Source organism: Alnus glutinosa, chromosome 6 (genome assembly GCF_958979055.1).
Source record: "Alnus glutinosa chromosome 6, dhAlnGlut1.1, whole genome shotgun sequence".
NCBI classification, from domain to species: Eukaryota; Viridiplantae; Streptophyta; class Magnoliopsida; order Fagales; family Betulaceae; genus Alnus; species Alnus glutinosa.
This window is the reverse complement of record NC_084891.1, coordinates 6,130,730-6,148,676: the sequence shown is the minus strand read 5'-3', so window position 1 is coordinate 6,148,676 and position 17,947 is coordinate 6,130,730. Positions and strand designations below refer to the sequence as shown.

The 17,947-nt window shown below is 33.9% G+C and overlaps 2 protein-coding genes across 4 annotated transcripts; both read right to left on the bottom strand.

The window, feature by feature from the left end:
- Nucleotides 1–10,212: 10,212 nt before the first annotated feature.
- Nucleotides 10,213–12,227, bottom strand: LOC133871880 (putative F-box protein At1g65770). 3 transcript variants are annotated; one of them, XM_062309330.1, is made up of 3 exons: nt 11,129–12,227; nt 10,740–10,782; nt 10,213–10,600 (listed from the first exon to the last, which is right to left on the bottom strand). In XM_062309330.1, the coding sequence occupies exons 1-2, from the start codon at nt 12,182–12,184 to the stop codon at nt 10,756–10,758; spliced, it is 1,083 nt and encodes a 360-aa protein (XP_062165314.1). In that variant the 5' UTR covers nt 12,185–12,227; the 3' UTR covers nt 10,213–10,600; nt 10,740–10,755. The 3 variants fall into 3 exon arrangements, with proteins under 3 accessions (XP_062165314.1, XP_062165311.1, XP_062165313.1); XM_062309327.1 differs by having other exon boundaries at nt 11,031–12,226; XM_062309329.1 differs by having other exon boundaries at nt 10,213–10,782.
- Nucleotides 12,228–15,979: 3,752 nt separating this feature from the next.
- LOC133870099 (putative F-box protein At1g65770) lies at nt 15,980–17,336 on the bottom strand. The gene has a single exon (XM_062307145.1). It carries the CDS (start codon nt 17,284–17,286, stop codon nt 16,072–16,074), a length of 1,215 nt encoding a protein of 404 aa, XP_062163129.1. The 5' UTR covers nt 17,287–17,336; the 3' UTR covers nt 15,980–16,071.
- Between the last annotated feature and the right edge of the window lie 611 nt (nt 17,337–17,947).

Here is a 17,947-nt window from a genome sequence, read left to right as displayed (position 1 = left end):
GATTTAACGTGATTCCCTAACGAAATGGAGGTATATATATATATATATATATATATATATATATATATATATATATATTAATTGTAGGAAATATATTATTGTAGTTGCTTGAGATTATGAAAAAAAAAAATCATATTGAGCCCCAATTAAATTCTAAAGGAGCTCATATTGAGGTAATCGGGTAGATAACCCTTATTTAAGAAGATTTTTTTTTTTTATTGCTAAATTTGAAGAGCATATTTTGTATGTGTGAACGAAAATTCTAGTTTTGCCACTTACACTAATATGACAGTCTTAACTAATCTCTCTTTCTTTTTTTCTTTCTTTTTAACAATGATTAATTTGAAGTTTGGTTGAGATCATCACATAATCACGTTAGCATGAAAAGATAATTATAAAATAAAAATATAATTTTTTTTTTTTTTTTTTAAGAAATCCCTTTCAATATATTAAAAGAGACCAATTGGTCAAATGTGCAGGGTTACAAAGAATCCCTAATACACCAAGTCAGAGACACCGCGGTGAGAGTTTCCTCCACCCAGGCCAAATAGACGAAGAACATTACAAAATATAGCTGTTCAAAAACCTAGACAAACAGAAAGATACCTCTACGTAACATATACCTCTGCTAGATCTAGGAGAGGGCTTTTGCAGACCAGGCTTTGATCTTAAACAAACAAACACAGCAGCTACATTAACAACAACCAAACACAAACAAAGAAAAAGAAAAAAAAACTACAAATGCACAAGCCGGACCATTTCCCCCATTTCCCCATTTTGCTCGACAGTTTGCAGACTCCAGAAGATCCGGAAACCGCTCCTGGAAGATCGCCCTGATTACCCCTAAAGCCACACCCGAAAATGTGCGCCCGAATCACCGTTACAGCACCACTGAAACCGAAGAATCAAAAAACGCCGAAACCGCCGATCCCCTTTCGCCCTAAATCGCCGTTCCAGTGGAAATCCCTAGACTGACACTACTGCAAACAACCACGAAAATCATCGGAGTGAGAGATTTAGTCTTCAGCGTGGCCATCCAAACCAGCAGTGGCAAATCAAAGCCTCCTATTCGAAATCAACATTGTTAGGCCGGAATATCCATGGAAGAAACCAAAATCTTGGACCAATGTGATTACGTCACTGGCATGGCTATTCAAAACAGTAACGGCTTATCACGAACTCCTCTTAGAAATTATACACCGTGTGCCACGAATCGGGAGAAAACATCCACCTTTATACCCTACCGATCTAAAAAACCACGTCTCCATCCTTGACCAAGACGAGACAAAAATAACTTTTCACCTCTTCAGTTGCCTACGACCCCCAAAGAGAGAAGGAAAATTATTTATAAACAAGAAAACTAATACAGCCTACTGGGGAGAAGGGAAACATAAGGCTCCCCTCCATTTTCACGCTCAAAATAGGTCTTTTCTCAAAGAGGAAAAAATTGCCAGAGAGGGTTTTCTTTTTCGAGCCTGCCAAACAACTTTAAAAATAAATAAATAAATAAATCCAGCGTAAGATAAAATCAAAAGTGAATAAAAAATTGAAAATATTCAAATGAACGGATAATGTCCCACATTGGAAAGGTTTTATTGAACTTTTAATGATTTACAATGGAATGCATTTTACAATGATTAAATTGGCTTTTTGATAGACACATTATAGTACTGTCAGTGAAAAAGAAAGTCTCTAACAATTTCTAAAATTCACAATAAATAATAAAGTCTCCAAAACAACAATTTAATATTTTTTAAAAATAAAAAAGTGTTATGATGTAAATTGTTTTTGTGTATTTAGGAATGTTTTTTTTTGTTATTATTTTTGTAGGACGATCGGAGACTAAACACCCTCAAGACTCACGCAGCTCACGCCGACGCCTGATCTGTAGTTGACAAGACCGGCTGGAGCCTTAGGTGGATTAGGCAGTCGCCTAAGGCTACCAATTAAAAAATATTGATAAAAATTTATTTCTATTAAAAATAATTAAAAAAAAAAAAATTAAAGCCTTAATTACCATCAATACACTTTAATAAGGCTCCAAATTATGGTAAAAATGAAATTAAGAAAGGTATTAATATAATGCAGGGCCCCAATTAAATAAGGCTCCAATTACAAAATATTAATGGAGATTTATTTCCAAAAAATAAAATAAAATTGAAGGCCTTAATTACCAACGTTCAAAATATGATGAGATATGGAAAGTCTTTAAATTGAAGGCCTTACACCTTAAGTCCAACGTTCAAGAATCAAAATAAAATGAAAATAAATAAATAAATGCTAAGTCAGCTAGAAAGACGGAAAGTCTCTAAATTGAAGGCATTAATTACCAACGTTCAAAATAAAATGAGATATGGAAAGTCTCTAAATTGAAGCCTTAATTAATTACCAACTTTCAAAATTGAATGCATTAAGTCCAACTGTCCAACATTAAAAAAATTGAAAGCTTTATGCCTTAAGTCCAACATTCAGGAATCAAAATAGAATGAAAATAAATAAATAAATGCTAAGTCAGCTAAAAAGTTGGAAAGTCTCTAAGTTTCCATTTCAAATCATACTCTTTAAAAGTTTCTGTCTTTTAACTCAATTTTCTTATTCAAGTCTTATTTCAATTTGAATTTCTCTCTCCTTCTCCATTTTCATTATTTCCCAATAACTTACTATTCAAATCCTTAAAATCATTCCATATATGATTAGTGATAAAAAAAAAAAGAAAAAAAAAATAGTTAGTTACCAAAAACTCAATCAATCAATTGCATTAACTTTTTTTATTCGATTTTATGAAACATTCTTACACTAGTTTGTCTATCCTTGTGTAGGTTAAAAGTGTTAGATAATCATATTATAAAGATCAACAATGTCACAAGAAAGATTAAATGGATTAGCCATATTATCAATTGAAAATGAATTTTTTTTTTTTTTATGAAGAAAATGAAATGTTAAAAAAACTTGAATATAAAAACTTAATAACTAATTTTGCATCCCAAAATGCGAGAATAATGAATTTTAAATAAAAATATAATTTTAAATTAAATAATATTTAATTAGTATTTTTTTTTTAAAAAAAAAAATGTCTCATTTAAACATCTTGCTTAAGGCCCCAAAATATATCAAGCCGACCCTGATAATTGATTTTCTTCTCACTGTTTCAGAAATCTAGGTTAGATGATGAACAAAAGGAAGAGGATGGTCCAAAACGCTCATTTAAAATAACATCAAAATGCTCCGTTTAAGCCAACTTTTAGGCTTTGAGGGGGCCAAATTGAAAAACAATAATAATTTGGGATGGCCAAAACTAAAAAAATTAAAAATTAAAAAAATTAAAATTAAAATTAAAATTAAAATTAAAAAAAATAGGAGTAAAACTTATTTATTTATTTTAGATTTTTTTTTTACGCAACTTAACCAAAATGTTGTGTGCCAAGCAATCTAAAGATGAGGCCAAAAGTTGTCAGTTTCTAAGTAAAAGCTAAACCCAAAAGTAAAACTTGAGATTATGAAAAAATGGATCATATTGAGCCTCAATTAAATTCTGAAGGAGCTCATATTGAGATATTGAGGTAGATAAACCCTTATTTAACAACATTTTCTTCTTTTTTTTACTACTAAATTTGAAGAACATATTTTACACTTGTGAACGAAAATCCTAAATTCTGCTACTCAACTAATTTTTTGTTTTTTACAATAATTAATTTAAAGTTTAGTTGAAATCATTACATTAGCATTGTAAAATAATTTTAAAATAAAAATATAATTTCTAACCTCGGATAAAACCAAAAGTGAATAAAAAGTTGAAAAAATTTTCAACTTTTCTAAAATTCACTGTGAAAAAGAAAGTCTCCGAAACAAAAACAAAAAATTAAAAAAGTGTTATGATGTGAATTGTTTTTGTGTATTTAGGATTTTTTTTTTTTTTTTTTTTTTTGTTATTTGTTAATATTTTTGTTTTGACACGAGAAACAAAAGCCAAAAAACTTAAAACGCTATGTTAAAGTGTTTTGAGATTTTTTTTTTATAAAAATATATATATATATATATATGTGTGTGTGAAAATTTATTTTGTGTATATTTTTTTAAAAAAAATTTTGTATTTTTAACGAACAAAGACTATTTTTTTTAAAAAAAAAAAATATTATTGAGATGGCTAGAATTTTTAATTAGTGAGGCTCGTTGACTAAAGAGGCATGGGTGCATGAGGATTTGGGCTAAAACTAATTACATGATCCAAATGAATGGGCCAAAGCCCAGCTAATCAAACCAGGGCTCAGCTTCTCTTTCACGGACTCAGCCCATTCTCGGCTTCTTATATTCCCGCCGCAGCAGCTTCTTCCCAAATCTCTCCATGGACTCCAAAAAAAGAACGAGGAAATACGAAGGCAAAGAGAAGAAAAAATACTCACACTCCGCGGCGACGCTATTGCCTCCATGGCGGACTCGATCATCTATTAACGATGCTCGTTCTTACGACATCTATTTCTGCGTCCCTTTCAAAGTGGACAGTGAAGTGATTGAGCTTGACAGGAAGGAGAATCATGAAATCGGGTGGGCGTTTTGGAAGTGGTATAAACTTAATATTCACGCGGACGGTCCCGGCAATGCCAACCAAAAACAGCTTATTCCTTTTTGGATATGTTCTTATGCAATCACTTCATTGAATGTGTTTCCTTCTTTCTTCTGTGTTATAAACGTGCTGGAGATGATTTGACTGTTTGTTCTCTTATCTTTTTGTAATTAAATATCATAGCATTACTCTGATTCCTGTTCCTCTAAAAGCATGTCTCATAACGAGGTGAGATATATATGTGTATCAATCTCAAATCCCTCAAACAATATCAGATACATAGATAATCCACGTGATTTTTCAAGCTTAGTGATGGATTTCCAACAAAAAAAGATCACAAGTGAATCTTGCTTCATCCTGGAATTGTTGGCTAGAAGCCTAGAAGTCACCTTAACTTGGAATTGTTCTACAATTGTCCTTTGAGGTTTGCTTGCTCTAGATTTCGCAAGTGATATATAGGTAGAAACCTTTGTCAATAAAAGCATGTAGCCAGACGCTACATTGTGGATTTTTGGCGGCTTATATAGGCTTGCAGAAGGTTATTCATCGAGAAAATAGTCTTGCGGAAGGTGAGCTTGTCTTAGTGTGGTCTCTTTCGCAAAGTTCTTTGGCATTGATAAACTCCTAATAAAAAATTGAAGGTGTTGCACTTGAAAGACATACTAGCTTGGATGCCGAACAAACTCGATTTGAAAATTTTGCAGAAATGTTAAGTGGACATGAAATTTAGACATGTACAAGATCTGTCTACAAGATACTAAGAGGCTGCTACCATTAATCAAAAAGTTAACCTATGGCCCTTTCCCTTCGAATGATATTATTGATACTACACTGCTGTTACTGTTAGTCATGTTGGTTAGTGCTTATGGGTGTGTTAAACTTGCAGGGGTAAGGAGAAATCAAGCAAAAAGGAAGTGCGTGGCGCAAAGAGTACGTGTTCTTTGATGAGTTTTTAACTCAATTATAAGGGACCATGAAAAAGAAAAAGATGTTTTTCAAAGCAGCTTGTTTATATATTCAAGCATGAGAGAGGGGGGGGGAAAGGAACAAAAAGCCATGGTTGTTAATACAGTGCAAATCTATGTAAATTGCTTTGTAACTTTTAGTGATGAAAAGTTGGTTGGTTAAGACAAATTGTGCATATTTAGCTATGGATACAGTTGGGTTAAGACACAGAAAAATTTCCTACTAATCAGAAACTTTGCACTAATCCAAGTAAAATTTGTTCTAGCATTGGCTTCTGCATGAAATATATACATGTACAATATAGGAAGTCGAACTTTCAAGCTTGTTGGTCCGTTTGGGTTTGCAATTTAAAAAATATAATTTTTAAAAACGTAGTAAAACTTTTGGCAAAATCATAATTTGATTTTTAAAATCGCAGGTTAGCCTTTTAAAATATCGCGCTTTCAAAAAAAACACTCAATTGCCTGCGATTTGAATAAGTATTTTTTTGCGTTTTCAAATCGCAATTTTTTAAAAACGCAGCTTCCAAACGGTTCATTTTCTGCGATTTAGTTTAAAATCGCAATTTTTCTCTACGAAACCGCAATCTCAAACGCACTCTAAAACTGGCTCATATAGCGTCGACTACACAACTTTATGATCTAGGGTGTAAATGAGCCGATATTCGGCGCGCAAGTATCTCTTGTTCGAGCTCAACTCAAGTTTTTTTTCGCCTGGCTTGAGCTCGACAAGAGCCTCCACTTCGTGTTCAAGCTCGGCTCACCAGGGTGTGACGCATGTGAGAGCTCGAGCTCGAGCTCGATCTTAAACATTTTGGCCGAGCTTAAACTCAAGAATTCAGCTCGAGCACAGCTAGAGTAGGATTATTGAATTATAGATTTTATTTTTAAAAACAAAAAACACATTAAACGAAATTAAAATTTGATTAATGGTACCCTCTCCAAAAACAATTACAAAGAAATTTATACAATAATAATCAACTAAACCTTAAAAATCACAAAAAAAAAATAGCGGAGAGTTAGGATCGGGTCTGTAACTTGTAGAATCTGCAACAAGATTCCGGAAATGACGCCCTATTTGTAACGGCGACAACTGGCAGGAAGGTGAATCGGCCGGATCTGGAGTGCGCGGAAGGCTGGGGAAATTAAGGATGAAAGCGTGATTTCAGGGAAAAACTTGGTGTGGGCTTCAAGGATATTAAGGAAGCAATTTCTCTTAGACTGTAATGAAAAGCTGCAGTTTCCTTGGATGGTCATGGGCCATGAAAGAGGCGTGATTTCGGGTTAATGTCGGGTGCTGAAGATCCGGAAATAATGAAAGAGAGACATCAAGGAGCTGCGAAAATAAAGGGAAATTGTTTAAAATAAAAATAAAAAAAACGAGGACAATTGCATTTTTTTTAATAAAAAAAAAAAAAAACAACTTATAGCATTCTCATATTTAAGGGTAATTATGAGAACAACCCAATATGACAATATACATTTTTAAACGTCAGCGTTCTTTTATTTTTAGAAGTATGACATTTGTTAAAGAAATTATTTAAGAATAATTAAGGAGAGTTTTGTAATAAAATTTTCAATTAAAATTTTAAATTTTATTTGAAAAAATTTGATTTAGGTTGTTAATGCGACCCTAAATTTTATTTGAAAGAAATTTATTTCAAATAAAATTTAGGTCGTTAGTTAATGCAATTTTCAGGGCAATTTGTTTAATGCAATTGAAGAATAGAATTTTATGTTTAGGTCTTTAATTAATGCAATTTTTGAAAGACACTAATTGAGTTGCATATTTAAGTATCAATATATGTGTAAATAGTAATTTAATAAATAATATATATGTCTAATTCCATATATGGTATGTTAATTATATGCGAACGACTCTTCAAGAATTATGATACAACAATTCACAATTTTATTAATTACATACTTAATAATTTTTTTTTTTTTTTTTTTTTTTTGAGAAAAAATGCAATTGCATTAATTAGGAGCTGAATTGCTCATCCAGTACAATATGGTCAATGGAAGAAGGGCTCCAGCCATTCCTTATCTAGACAAAGATTTAACGCCAATTTAGCCAGGGTATGGGTATATTATATATAACAATTTTGTCATTTATAAGTATTTAATTATTAAAATAAAAAATTAACAATAGTCAATATAAATATTAAATTAAAACATTCATAATGATAATTATTATATTTTCATATGGTCCTATATATCTAATGATAATAATACTCTTTATTTTTAAGTCTAATGATAATTCTTAAGTCATATGATTCATACCTAATGGTTATGTAGCACAAATGCACAATGTTAGATCATATGATCTAAATTCTAATGATAATTCCTAAATTGTGATTATAATTAGCATATTGGCAATTCCAAATTGGACCAACCAACCAATCCTAATAACTTAATTTTGGATTATATGAATTACACTGTCATTATATACGAATAATATGATTAAGTTTAAAAATGTCATTATATCATATGATTAATGTGAATTCATACTTATGTATGTAATCTATATACCTAATCATTGTATCTAAGACTCTAAGTATTATTAATAATTATTAGGTACTTAAAATCTTACATCATACTTAATCAGTGTATTTAAGTATCTAAATACTTAATTATTTTATTTGTATATTTATATCACATTATGTGTTATAGTTTATACTTATAGCTTGATTGATAATTATGTATATATATATATATATATAATTTATAATTATGAATTATAAATCATATCATATCACTTGACTTATGAGATTATAATTTATCTATGATAGCATTGATAAGTATAATCATTATAAGTCATAATTATCATAATTCTTAACTATCTTCTAATAATACTAATATCATATGAATCATATGATCTAGGTTATCTAACAATTCATATAATCTTAGATATTGGATCACGTTATGACGGTAATGTAATAATTCATAAGTATCTAATCATAATACTTATAAGTTATAACATTGAATATAGTGAATCAGTGATTATATGTCATATGCAATAATGTTATATTATTATATGATCGTATAGTCCTATTATATTACATGAATAATATAATATGAATCATATGATTAAGCATCTGAATTGTCATTATATCATATGATTAAGTGGTTAGCAATTATTATTATTATTATTTTTTAATTCACTTTTACTATTTTATATACATATCGATATAACCAAACAATTATAACCAATTAATATTTATTGACCATTTTTATTTGTTATTTAATTTATACTTACATATAGTATATTGTTATTAATATACTATATTATAAAAATAAGTTATATATTAACAAATATATAAATATACACACACAAGTCGATCCTTATACGAGCAGGTTCACGAGCTTTAATCGAGTCAAGCTAAATTTATACGAGTTTGCATTGTTTAATAATCGAGTTTGATTTCATGTTCACGAGTAACTCATTTAATAATCAATTCGAGCACAAATCGAGCTTATTCAAGCCAATCTCGAGTAAGTTCACGAGTAACTCTGCTCATTTACACCCCTAAATGTATCTATTGGATAGCTATTGAGGACACGAAGAAATCTTGCTTGCTCTTATCATCTCAATAAGATAAGATGGCTGTTGGTTTCTAATATCTTTTATTTGTTTGCATTCTTTGATGAAGTTACTTTAGAATGTTCAGGTTGATGTCTGAAGTTCTTTTTTTTTCTTGAATCTGTGTGAGGTTATATTTTGCTTTTTCTTAAATGTTCACTATGTAAATCTGGGAAACAACAGCATACCAAATGAAACAGGAATTTTAGACAATATATAATATGCCAATGAGGCTTGATGTTGGTGAAAAGGTTTGGGGCTTAATGGTTGAACTAGAAGTGTAACTATATATATATATTTCTTCTCATCGGAGAAGATGAAAGTGCACCTCATTTTCACATCGATAATAATCCATAGTAAGTGAAATCTCTGTTGCTTACTTCTGAATGAAGGGAATTCTTGTATCTAATGTTATGAGATAAATTTTCTATGGTCTTAACTAGGAACACCTAATTCTTGTTGTTTGGTATGAATACCTTTGAGTAATGCTAGAAGTTCTTGTGCCACTCTCGTGTCCCTCTAAAATTGAGGTGACGTTTAAAATTACCATTTGGCTTATGATTGAACATTATTGAATGTTGATCAAATAGTAATTTTAAAACCCCCTCATTTTTAAAAGGACACAAGAATAGCACATGAGGAACTTATAGAATTACTCGAATACCTTTGGTGGCTGTTGTCATTCTTGCTGATCACACTGAGTGAATTTATGTAATGTTCATGTTCCGTATTAAACCTGAGAGTCATGGATGAGAAAGAAGAGTCCCACTAGCAATAAACAAGCAGCTGTGATAGGATTTATTATAAGAGTTTATTAGTAGAGAATAAAGTAATCAGAGAAGTTAGCTATCGACTCTAGTAACTATTTTTAGAAGTTTAGGGTTCTTCGAACTACCCTAATTTATCTATTACGTGTTTGAAAAATTAGGCATGTAATAGTCCAACCCGTAATCAAGCTATAATATTATTTCTATTTAACATAGATGATTGAACTTTGAGCCTGTAATCAGAATAGCCACCATTATGAACTGTTTTGTGATTAAATAGCAATCATCAAAACAAGAACAGATAAAGGGCATATCAAAATAAAGTAAACACACCGATGAAAGTAACATCCCAAAGAAACACAAATAAATTCTACCTCGGGAAAAAGTTGAGAACACTATCACAGTCAAATCCAAAACAGAATAAAATCCAGAATATTTCAAGGTACAGAAAAGATTAGAATGATGGAAAACGCTAAATCATGAATGCTGTGATTAGCTTGTCGGATTCTGAGGATCCTAGCATGTGGGAGGAGGTGGAGGAGTGGGACTCCGAACAGGTGGTTAACTGCTCTGCCGGGCTAAATTAACCAGGAAAAAGGTGTTCTTCGCCGGAAGGGGAAAAAGTCTGGCTGAGAAAGTTCAAAGAATCCGAGGAGCAGCATCCAGAGGAGGATCGAACACAAGACTTTGATGTTCATCATCAATGAAGTGAATGTGATCCTCTCTACAAAAACCATACACCATTCCAACTGTTTAACACTTACAAAAACTGTACACCACACTCAACAACCTACAGACACAAAATCTTGTAACATCTACTAAAAGCACTAGCCGAAAATAAGAGAGCCTCCATAAGAACAAACCAGCAGGCTCAATCACTTAGTCAACGAGGCTGAAAACCATATCCTGCAGCAAAACAAATTCTATCATGGACTGTTTTGTGGTTAAATAGCAATCATCAAAACAAGGTGTTACAAGAAACAGATAAGGGCATATGGTAATAAAGTAAACACACCAATGAAAGACAACAAGATTGATGAATTCAGGAATAACATCCCAATAAAACACAAGGAAATTCCATCCCTATGGAGAAAAAAAGTTCAGAACACAGAACACTACCACAGTGAAAATCCAACACAGCATCCCATACTCACATTCATTAACTTGGGGGAGGCCAGAATCGATCAGAATGATCCGAGGAAGACACTATATCATTAATGCTTTGATCCTTTAGATTGAAAACACGACTTACATATGCATCAATGAAGTGAATGCGATCCCCTTTACATCCAAAAACGTCTGGAGCCGAAACAGAGAAAGAACAATCAGTGCCCAAAACAAACGCTTGGTCACCCAAGCTTCTCACCAAATCCCATTCACCCCATTCTTCATCCAGCTTGAACACTTCAAAACCAACTATCTTGGGATAACGATTGTCTCTCAATCGCTTGTCTTTCCTATAAAGTCCATCAACAACATAAAGAGCTCCACAAGACTCCACCAAATACTTCTGCCTACCCACTCCAACTAGCGGATGCGAAAACCGTACCAACTTCAAGGATGAATATTCAAACCGCCAAACTGTTCCCAAACTATTAATCGCATAGAATTGGCCCTTGTAAACAATAATATCATTATAACAAGACCCATTGATGTCGGTCAGCTTCTCATCCCCACATTTTGCAAAACCCAATTTTCCACTGTCAAAGAGCACGAAAAACGAACACTCATCTGCATTTGTCCAGGACGAATTCGGGAACACCAACACTTTTTTCACCCTGAGATTTGGTCTGAAATGGGGATTTAACATGAACCAGGGCACATATGTTGTTTCATTTTTGGGTCCAGTGAGAATTGGGTATCTAAGCATATAGGCTTTAGCGAATTCCACCATCCGAAAGTTCAATAAATTCAACGTCTTGGGTGTATGAACGGAGTACCTGATCAGGCCGGTGGTGAGTAGTGGGTCTACAAGATGCAGCTTGCCTGAATCCGACTCTTCGACCTTCATCAACCACCACTTGTTAGAAGAAGAAGAAGTTGAAGGATTTAGCGGTTGAATGTAATATAGGCTGCTTTGGCAGAGAAAAGCTGGTGGTATTGGCAATGGCGGAGGCCCAGTCAACGTTGAAGGGTTGGGGAATTTGAGAGGAAAGCGAGGAGAGTTAGCGTGAAAGGGAGGGACAGAGGAACGCCACGAGCTACAGACGCTTCGAAATCGGAGAACATCGATGCGGGTGTCGAGGCTCTTGACGATCGCTGGCAATAGTTCCGTCGGAAGATCCGACCAGTCCACTCTCACTCCCATTTCTTCGTTGCTCCACTGCAGGAGGAGAGGGGGATGTTCAAATTTTGTTTTTCTGCTATCAATTATTTACAAATTTTAAATAATATAATAATATATTAATAGTTTTTTACCGCAACTACCCTCAACTTTTCACTAAATTTATTTTTGAGAGACCATGATAAATTAATTATTATAAAAAAAACCCCATATCAATGTAAAACTAGTTATGGAATCATTTTACATCGATATGGGATCGTTTTACATCGTTTTATTCCGCAAATCAAACGAGGTCTTGTTTAGTTTGCGGAATGACTATTTCATTAGAAAAATGAATAGTCATTCCTAAGAATAGAAAGTGGCGGAATGGAATGACTATTCATAATCTTTAATTTGGTAAGAATACATATATTTTAATTGTAATTCAATCAAAATTACTAAAAAAAACCCCACATTATTTAAAAAAAAAATTAAAAAGAAAATAAATTATTAAAAAAAAAAAAAAAAAAAAAAAAACCCATGGGTGGCCGACCACCCATCGGGGTGGTCGGCCGCCCACCGATTCACTTCGGGGGTGGCGCGACCACCCCCGGATCCATATACTGGGTGGCCGGCCAGCCAATTAAGGGTTTTTTTTGTTTTTTAAATAATAATAAAATATAAAATAATGGTTTTTTCTGGAAAATGTTGCATTTATCCCAAGGAATAACTATTCTTCTCATTTTTTAGAGGAATAGGTATTCCTCTTCGTAAAGGAATAGGTATTCCAATGGAAATACCTATTCCAAGGAATAGACCTCTACCAAACAAAAAAATGACTATTTCATAAGAATAGCCATTCCATTCCAGAGGTCTATTCCACGAACCAAACGAAACTCTTGTTTTATTATTATTTTTCCTTTTTTTCTTTCTTCTTTTTTTTTCTTTTTTTTTATTTTTTAATGATGTGAAACTTTTCCTAAGCAGAGCCCTTCGAACCTACTCTTGGAGAGTAAAACCTAGGATAAATGACTCACGTATCAGGTAATTCAGAAAATGAAAATGATAGATTTACAACAACACCACAACAAGTGTACAATACCTCCTCACATGGAGGTGGAGTCTAGTGTGTAGGGCCCACCCCCATGTGAAGGGGTGTTATGCACTTGTTGTGATGGTATTGTGTATGAATCAAATCCCTTCAGAAAAACTCTTAAGTGTGGAATCAAACCTAAATTGTCCGAATCCAAGGGCAAAACCACCCCTAGTTGTAGTAGTATTACTTTAAGTGTTGCATTAGTTTCTCTTTTACATAGTGGTTTAGTTGTTAGGGAGTAGTATAAATAGGGGATAAGCGTATCGAACAAATGTACGAAGAATTATTAAACAAAAGTTTGTTTGTGGTTTCTCTCCAACCTCAATTAGAGTATTGTGGTCTATTCTAACCGAAAAGAGTTAATATTATCAATATATTTTTATGAAAAATGCCACATGTACTTAAACTTTTACAAAGCGAGGTTTACTAACTGATGTAGAGCTTATTCATTGGAGATGATAAAAACAATTAATAAAAACAAATGTTACGGGTACCAATGAATAAACTCCACATCATCTTAATAAGAATTTATTTGTAAAAATTTAAGTATATTTAACATTTCTTTATTTCTATTATTAGTTGTTGGGTTCCATCAACATATAACTTTTGAGTTTGGCTCCCTGTAATTGTTCTCTATTATTCTTTTCTATTTTTATTCAGATATAAGATGCTCCAGAAAAAGGTATCCAAAGTCAACGTAATGTCAAGCCATTAACACTTCTAATCTCCAAGGCTTTTTTAAAAAAAAATAAGTAATTTAATCTTATTGACAAGCACAGAAAAGAACAACTCTAATGCACACGAAGTATACAGGAGAATATCTTATTCAATAGATAGAGAGAACAAAGGTTCAAAAAATTAGAAAAACTACAAAAAAGTAAACAATGATGAGCTGTGATCCATGTGAAAAGGGGGTTGTATAAAATATTTTTCAACTCTACCACGGAAATCTCTCTATTTTCAAAGCTTCGTGCATTTCATTCTCTCCAAATACACCACATTAAACATAAAAGATCCAACCTCCACACTTCCAAACAAACTAAAATGCAAGCTTCATAACTCTCTTGCTACTTCACAACGAAGAAAAAAGTAATCAAGATACTCTCCACCCTTCCAACACACAACACCATTATGTGTGTACGATGCAAATCGGGGGTGCCATATGCACATGATGCAAGCCGGTACCACGCATCCTTAGTTGCTGATGTGGCACCCCTAACTTGCGTCATATGCGCACAGGACATAGAATGCAAGCCTTACTCAACCTCTAAAATATTCATAACCTTAATTTAGGTAACAATATAAAGTCATATGTTCTTAAATAGTAGTTTTGATCTAAAAAATAAAAATCAATTTCATTCAACTACTGCTACCTAATCACAGTGCATATGCATTCTGTTAATGCACTTGCCAAACAACGCTCATATCTCTCATTCGAGAATTGGTATGGCAATAGCGCATCTTACGGTCTACAGAGCTCGAATATGACTAATGTCTCGTCAATACCTCAAATCAAGAAGTGAGGATACCACAACATGTTGACACGTATCAGTTGACCCTACCAACACCACCCCATGGTCTAAAAGATCTAGGGAGTACGGGAAATAGCTATGATGGCCCCATTCAACACTCAATTCATATACAAACTACACGAGGACGAAGGTAAGGCATCTTTTTGCTAATTTCATATTTGCTTGCCTAGGCTCTTGCAGATTATTCATTGCTCTCTCTACTTGAATGATCTCTGACTTGGCATCTGAGCTATTTCCTGTATGCCCGCTCCGACAAGCTCTTTTGCATTATCTTCTTTTCTTTTGCAAAAATCACCCAGCATACAATCGCCGTAGGAGAAGCCACGTCGCCAACCTAAAAACTGTCACAACACATTCCAATGACAAAGAAAGAGCTTCAAGCTTACCCCCTTTATAACCCTGCCCCGTTATCAATTAAAAATTAAAATTAAAAGGTGGAACAGCAACAAAAGAGGGGGTACTTCTTATGTTGTCTAGAATTCAGAGAGTATGGTAGTCAAGGGTCGTCCAAACCCGAAGGGTTCCATGTTTTTCATCCATTTAAACTTCTCCAGAAAGGAATGTCGCCACAAGGGAGAAAGATCCTCAATATTCATGCCAACATAAGACAATTCACATTTCTAATTATCTCGTGATTCGCAAAGGCTTGCTTATCTACTGTAATGACTTTTCTTGTAGATGGCACTCAATATATGTTAAGCATTTCTACCCAAATCAGTAAAGACAAAGTTTTCCAACCAATTGGATTAAAGGAATTTTCTGCAATCTACTCTATTAAGCTAACACGGATTCAAAATACATGTGAGAATCACATACATTTTGAAGACATGCAAGTTTAATAAAGTAGGTTGAAGGATCCAATTTTGAGGAAACTTTGTGTAATAAGTAAATAGCTTCAACCTTCTACAAGATACAAGCTAGTCCTTTGTGGATATATGCAAGGTCCAACTTGTAATCAAGCTATAATCTTATTTCTGTTTAACATGGATGATTGAACTTTGAGCCTGTAATCATACTAACCACCATCCTGGACTGTTTTGTGATTAAGTAGCAATCATCAAAACAAATTGTTAGTGCATCTCCAACAAATCTTTCATATGGCTCATAATAGCTATATTATGAATTCAGGTAATACCATCCCAAAGAAACACACGGAAATTCTATCCCTATGGGAAAAAAGTTCAGAACACTATCACAGTCAAATCCAACACAGATTAAAATCGACAACGTTTATTTATTTATTTTATACATTATTTTTTCGTCCCCAAAGTAAGGGGAATGGGAGATCCGAACTAGCGACCGTTTCATAAGGCGTAATCCCCGGCCGATTCAGCTACTCCTTCGTATTCACATTCATTAAGCTGGGGAGGCCATAATGGTTCAGAATGATGAAGGGAAAACGCTAAATCATGAATGCTGTGATCCTTTAGATGGAACACTAGTCTTTGATGATTATCATCAGTGAAGTGAATGTAATCCCCTTTATATCCAGAAAATTCTCGAGCCGAAACAGAGAAAGAACAGTCGCTACTCAAAACAAACGCTTGGTCGCCCAAGCTTTTCACCAAAACCCATCGACCCCATTCTTCATCTAGCTTATACACCTCAAAACCAACAACCTTGGAACAAGTATATCCATCATCAATGTCAAACTCAAAGCACCTTTCCCCATCAATGTATCTATCAACAACATAAAGAGACCCACACGACTCCACCAAATGCTTCCGGCTACCCAGCCCACATAGCGGAGGCAAAAACGGAACCAATTTCAAGGATGAACAGTCGACCCATGAAACTATTCCTAGCCTATCAACGACATAGAATTGGCCTTTATAAACAATAATGTCATCATAATTAGAGCTCCCATCTACAAGGGTCAACTTCTCATCCCCACATTTTGCAAAACCCAGTTTTCCATCCCCAAAGATCATGAGAATTGAACACTCGTCCGCATTTGTCCATGCTGAATTGGGAAACACCACCAATTTATTCACAAAAGAAAAAGGGTTTATGGGTCCACCGGGAAACTGGAATCTAAGCGTATAGGCTTTGGTTAACTCGACGACCCGGAAGTTCAATAAATTCAACGTCTTGGGTTTAAGAATGTTGTACCTAATGACCCGGTGGTCCCGGTTGGAGAGCATCGGATTCTCAAGGCGAAGCTTCCCTGAATCTGACTCTTCGACCTTCATCAACCAGCCCTTGTTCGACCAAGAAGAAGAAGTTGAAGGAGGATTGAGCGGCTGAATGTGATAGAGAGTACTTTGGCAGAGAATAGCCGGGTGTCGGGGTGCCGACGGCGGAGGGTCAGTCGACGTTGCACCGTAGGCGTAGAGGTTGGGGAATTTGAGAGGAAAGTGAGGAGAGTTGGGGTGAAAGGGAGGAATAGAGGAACGCCAGGAGGTACAGACGCTGCGGAATCGGAGAACATCGATGCGGGTGTCGAGGCTCTTGCCGATCGCTGGCAATAGTTCCGTCGGAAGATCAGACCAATCCACCACTCTCTCTGAGTCTCCCATATCTTTGCTGCTTCACTCATCCACCAACCGATCGATTACTTCTTATTTTTTCAACGGCCAAGGATTCAAGGAAATTGAAGGAATCATGGTGGGCCCAGCGTAGTTAGCACGCAGCCAATACATTATTGGATTAATTTTTAAAAATAAAAATAAATAAATAACCAAAAAACAAAGGTTAATTTTCTACCATGGTAGTAGTGAGCTTCTCGGCAACCCAATCTCACCCTCAAAGATGTGGTTCTTTTAGTGAGGAGTAAAAATGTGGATGCAGATAATAATGACATCCACATCTGTATTAGGATAATGTGATTATCATTTTAAAGTATTTACATTCAAGCGGTTATTACGGCTATTAAATGCGGTTATTATTCACTATTTTCATATGAGATAATTGACGTTTTGGATTACTATCTAAATTTATATGCAAGGTTAATCATGCGATTTTTACTATATGCAAGCTTAAATAAATTAAAATTTTACTTGTTACACAATTTACGATTATCAACTATAGATGATCACTGTCTCCTAAAGTAATCAAGATTTGGATTACCCAAAGAAATAAAAAATCTAACATAACCTAAAGGTCATAAACTTATTAAATTCACGACGACCTCATTTTAGTGAATTTAATTAAATATATATTATATATAAATGGAATGCG